Below are 5,187 nucleotides of genomic sequence, written 5' to 3'. Positions count from 1 at the left end.
GAGGACCCCGCGTACCTGCGCCAGTGCCTGGCGTCCGCGCGCGCCCTCGTGTACCCGCGCGCGCGCCTGCGCGTCCTCATGGTGGTGGACGGCAACCGCGCCGAGGACCTCTACATGGTGGACATGTTCCGCGAGGTCTTCGCCGACGAGGACCCCGCCACCTACGTGTGGGACGGCAACTACCACCAGCCCTGGGAGCCGGCGGCGGCGGGCGCGGCGGGCGCCTACCGGGAGGTGGAGGCCGAGGACCCCGGGCGGCTGGCGGTGGAGGCGCTGGTGAGGACGCACCGGTGCGTGTGCGTGGCGCAGCGCTGGGGCGGCAAGCGCGAGGTCATGTACACGGCCTTCAAGGCGCTCGGCGACTCGGTGGACTACGTGCAGGTGAGCGGAAGGCGTCGCCTCCCCACGGGGCCCCTGACGCTCGGAACCCCTCTTCGCCGGGATTCTTTTCCAGGGATTGGAGCGAACCTCTTTCTAACTCCCTTTAGTTTTTCATTCATTCAAAGTAGGGATTCTTTCCTTCACTCATTCATTTCTAACATCCCTCTATCCGCCCATCCAACAGGAAGACCACTCACGCGTTTTATTCATTCTTGCGGCGATTCATTAATTCCTTTCTTTATTCATTCATCCCCTAGTGCATACTCTTTCCCTTCTACCCATTCTTCGTTTTTTAAATTGAAGTGTAGTTGACATCATACATTCTTACACCCATCTCCAGTATGGAGATCTTTCATTTTATTCATTTATCTGTTGGATGCAGACTCTTTCTTTCACGCATTCACTCATCCATCCATCTGGTCATCCACTCAGTCTGAAGATTTATTCATTTGTGCATCTAATATAGGATTTATTTGTTTGTTTAAGATTTTATTTTTAAGTAATCTCTACACCCAACATGGGGCTCAAACTCACAACCCCAAGATCAAGAGTTGCATGCTTTACGGACTGAGCCAACTGGGCAGCCCTCATTCCTGTGTTTTCATCCATTCAGTGTAGAGATTTCTTGCTTTCTTCATCGTGTAGAAATTCTTTCCTCTACTCCTCGGTTCACACATCCATTATCCACCTAGTATGGAGACGATGCATTCATTTAGTCATTCACTTACCCATTGAATGTAGGGATTCTTTTATTCCCTTCCTTCCTTCATTCACTGTGGAGATTTTTTTGTTCATTTATTCATACTCTTATCTACTCAATATATTCATTTGCTCAATTAGTCACTTACTCATCCATTCGATGTAGAAATTCATTCATTAATGCACTGCATTAGTTTCCTACGGCTGCATAACAGATTACCACAAATTTGGCAGCTTGAAACAAAACACTTATTATCTCATAGTTTCCGTGAATCAGGAGTCTGGGCACAGCTTAACTGGATCCTCGGTTCAGAGTACCATCAGGCTACAATCATGATGTCAGCTGGGTCCTATCTGAGGCTCGGGGCCTCTTCCAAGCTCGTGTTTGTTCACAGATTTCATGTTCTCGCAGTCCTCAAACTTGCCCCTTCCAGCCCAGCAAGAGGAAGGCTTAGACTTCTAGACCCTCTTTCAAAGGGCTCACCTGATTAGGTCAGACCTACACAGGAAATGTCAACAGATTAGGGATAAGTTACATTGCAAAACTCCTTTACCATTTGTATATAAGGTAGTATAATCGTGGGACTTACGTGCCGTCATTTTTGCCATATTCTATGGGTTAGAAGCAAGGTACAGTCTCACCCATATATCAGAGGAGGGTATTATACAACGGCACGGGCCTTGGGGAGGTCATCTTAAAATGTGATCAGCCATTGAAAATGTTGACAAATTCAAATTTATGTTCAGATTGGCTGTAGAATGTCCCAGCAGCGCCCCACTCCTTGGTACCCTCCCCTCAAGCGCCAGCCCTGGCCAGGGAGCTGGCCTGATCCTGGACCCTTCCTCTCCACAGGTTTGTGACTCGGACACGAGGCTGGACCCCATGGCACTACTAGAGCTGGTGCGGGTGCTGGATGAGGACCCCCGGGTAGGGGCTGTTGGGGGAGACGTGCGGATCCTTAACCCCCTGGACTCCTGGGTCAGCTTCCTAAGCAGCCTGCGGTACTGGGTGGCCTTCAATGTGGAGCGGGCTTGTCAGAGCTACTTCCACTGTGTGTCCTGCATCAGCGGTCCCCTGGGTGAGTGGAGGCGGGGCTTGGGAGGGCCAGGGATAGGGTGGAGGAGGAGAAGGGGAGTCAGAACGGGTTGAGGATGTGACTGAGATTGGGGACAAAGATGGGGCCGCAGCAAGAATCGGGGACAGGTAAGACTAGACAGCGGGATGGTGTTTGGTGGGGCTGGAGAAAGCGTGTGGGTGGGGAGAGGTGCGGGAGGTTTGGGGAAGGGGATGGGATGTAGTTGGAGTCAAGGACAGGGTTGGGGCCAGGTCTGGGGTTGGTGATGGGTTTTTGGATGGGGTGGGTAGGGACTAGGACTGAGAATGGATATAGGGTTGTGGATGGAGTTGGGATGGCTTTGCTGTCCAAAATGGATGTAGGTAGGGGCCAGGGGCAGGACTGGGGCAAGTGTGGATGTAGGATTGAGGTGTGGGGTTGAGGGTATAGGGTTAGGGAAGGATCGGGAACGGGATCGGGGCTGGCGTTGTCGCTGGAGGCAGGGCTGAGGACAGGACCCAGGTGGTTGAGGATGGGCTGGAATCGGAGGCTAGTTGGGTCGGAAATCGGATTGGGGACAGTACTGGGGACAGTAGAGGCTGATGCTCCTCCTGGACACCCCCACCCAGGCCTGTACAGGAACAACCTCCTGCAGCAGTTCCTCGAGGCCTGGTACAACCAGAAGTTCCTGGGCACCCACTGCACGTTTGGGGACGACCGGCACCTCACCAACCGCATGCTCAGCATGGGCTATGCCACAAAGTAAGCTGAGGGGCTCGGTGGTGTGTGTGTGTGTGCGGGCGGGCGTGTGCATATGCGTGTGCGCGTGTGTGTGCATATGCACACGCGCTGGGAATTTTCCAAACCCCAAATACCTCGCAGGACAGTGGGCTCTACGAAGTGAGACATTAGGGGAGAGTGGAAGACACCAGAAGGGACGGGCGGCAGTTCCATTGATCACGTGACCCAGTGGACTCTGCCAAGTGAGGCAAGGTGAGGGCCAGGGTCCCACCTGGGAGACCCAACAGGAGATCGGGGCCAGATGGCTCTGCCACGGGCCACACAGTTTCCTCCCAGTGAGGGGGGAAGGGACAGAGATACATAGGTGGGATCTAGTGAGCGAGTGAGCAATAAGAATCACATGCTTGAAGAACAGTTGTAACTCAGTGAAACTAGGGGAGTGTGGCTTCCGCCAGGTCTAGTTCAGGCGGGGGAAGGGGAGAGAAGTCTACAAAGCTAGTCCACGAAAGGGCCAGAGAGAACTTGGGGTATACCAAGGGAACCCACACATTCATTCACTCGTCAAATATTTATTACAGTGGTTAAAAAAAATTTTTTTTTAATGTTTGTTTATTTTTGAGACAGAGAGAGAGCAGGAGAGGGGCAGAGAGAGAGGAAGACACAGAATCCGATGCAGGCTCCAGGCTCTGAGCTGTCAGCTATCAGCACAGCGCCTGATGCAGGTCTCAAACCTATAAACCAAGAGATCATGACCTGAGCCGAAGTCAGACACTGAACTGACTGAGCCACCCAGGCACCCCATAATGTTTTTGTTGGTTTTTTGTTTTTACATTTATTTATTAAATAATCTTGACACCCATTCTCGGGTTTGGCCCAGTGATCAAGAGCCACATGCTCTCTGGCTGAGCCAGCCACGCTCCCCTCATTAGTGTTGGAAGCCCTAAGAATACAGCAGACGTAAGTTCAGGCGCACACCCACTGGGGAGACAGTAAATACATGGATGAGTGCCCTGTGGTTGGATAATCCAGGAAAAGTGGAGATAGGGAGTTTGGGAGCAGGGAAGGAAGTGTTAACAAGGACGCCCCAGGAAGGACAGAGGCCCCAGGAAGGGCAGAGGCGGAGGCTGGACGCGCGCGGTGCCGCTGAGCCGGACCAAGGGGGAGCGCCTCAGGGGCAGGACGGAATGGGATCAGTGGTGGGGAGGTGCACTCACGAAAGGCTTGTAGGCCACTCGAGAACTTGGAACTAGGGGCAGAGGGGTGAGGTGCTGCTTATGGGAACTGGATCCCTGCGCTGCTGTTTGGAGTACAGACTGCAGGAGGCAAGGGCAGGGCAGGGAGACCACGCAGTAGACTGGACACTGTCAAGCAATACCCCTGAGGATACAGTAGTTGGACGAGTCTTAGCCAACCGACTGCTAGCGGCCACCTGATGACATTTCCTAACAGGGATTCTAGCCTGGCGTGGGCTTAGCTGGAAACTGGGTGGGGACTGATTAGGATGTCTGCTGCGGCGCAGGAAGGGGGCTAGATGCGTCCCTGGCGCTCTAACCACTGGGCTGCCCTCGGTGGGAAATTCGCCTGGCGTGTGCCTCACCACGGGGCCTGCCAATCATAGTGAGCGCTAGAGCATTCGTAACAGATTAGTGATAGCATTAGTAATAGGTCAGTAACTGTAATGCTGTTAGTAACGACAGTGGGGATATTAGTCACAGTGAAAACAGCAGTAGCTAATATTTATTGAGCAACTGGGCAAGTAATCCTGATTCAGTGTCACAGCAGCCCCGTTAGGTGGCTCGTCGATCCCCTACGAGGGCTCGAGGCGCAGGGAGGTCCAGAAAGCTTACAACCCAGCGGCCCTGCCGCAGCTCCGTCCTGGCCGCGGGGAGGGCCGCGCTGACGCCCCTCCTCGCCCCTCCCGGGCAGGTACACGTCGCGGTCCCGCTGCTACTCAGAGACGCCGTCGTCCTTCCTGCGCTGGCTGAGCCAGCAGACGCGCTGGTCCAAGTCGTACTTCCGCGAGTGGCTGTACAACGCGCTCTGGTGGCACCGGCACCACGCCTGGATGACCTACGAGGCGGTGGTGTCGGGCCTCTTCCCCTTCTTCGTGGCGGCCACGGTGCTGCGGCTCTTCTACGCCGGCCGCCCGTGGGCGCTGCTGTGGGTGCTGCTGTGCGTGCAGGGCGTGGCGCTGGCCAAGGCGGCCTTCGCGGCCTGGCTGCGCCGCTGCCCGCGCATGCTGCTGCTCTCGCTCTACGCGCCGCTCTACATGGGCGGCCTGCTGCCCGCCAAGTTCCTGGCGCTGGCCACC

At 54.9% G+C, this 5,187-nt stretch overlaps 1 protein-coding gene across 1 annotated transcript in view; it reads left to right on the top strand.

The window, feature by feature from the left end:
- The window catches only part of HAS1 (hyaluronan synthase 1), a 10,634-nt gene that overhangs the window by 4,940 nt on the left and 507 nt on the right, over positions 1–5,187 (top strand). The window contains exons 3-6 of the mRNA XM_029924365.1: positions 1–381; positions 1,934–2,159; positions 2,765–2,897; positions 4,803–5,181. The exon at positions 1–381 is cut by the window's left edge and continues 67 nt beyond it. Of these exons, the coding sequence (XP_029780225.1) occupies positions 1–381; positions 1,934–2,159; positions 2,765–2,897; positions 4,803–5,181 (1,119 nt within the window). The remainder of the gene's footprint in view (positions 382–1,933; positions 2,160–2,764; positions 2,898–4,802; positions 5,182–5,187) is intronic.

This window comes from Suricata suricatta, chromosome 16 (genome assembly GCF_006229205.1).
Source record: "Suricata suricatta isolate VVHF042 chromosome 16, meerkat_22Aug2017_6uvM2_HiC, whole genome shotgun sequence".
Taxonomy (NCBI): domain Eukaryota; kingdom Metazoa; phylum Chordata; class Mammalia; order Carnivora; family Herpestidae; genus Suricata; species Suricata suricatta.
Note: the sequence above shows the minus strand (reverse complement) of the source record. Positions and strands in the feature narration are given on the sequence as shown.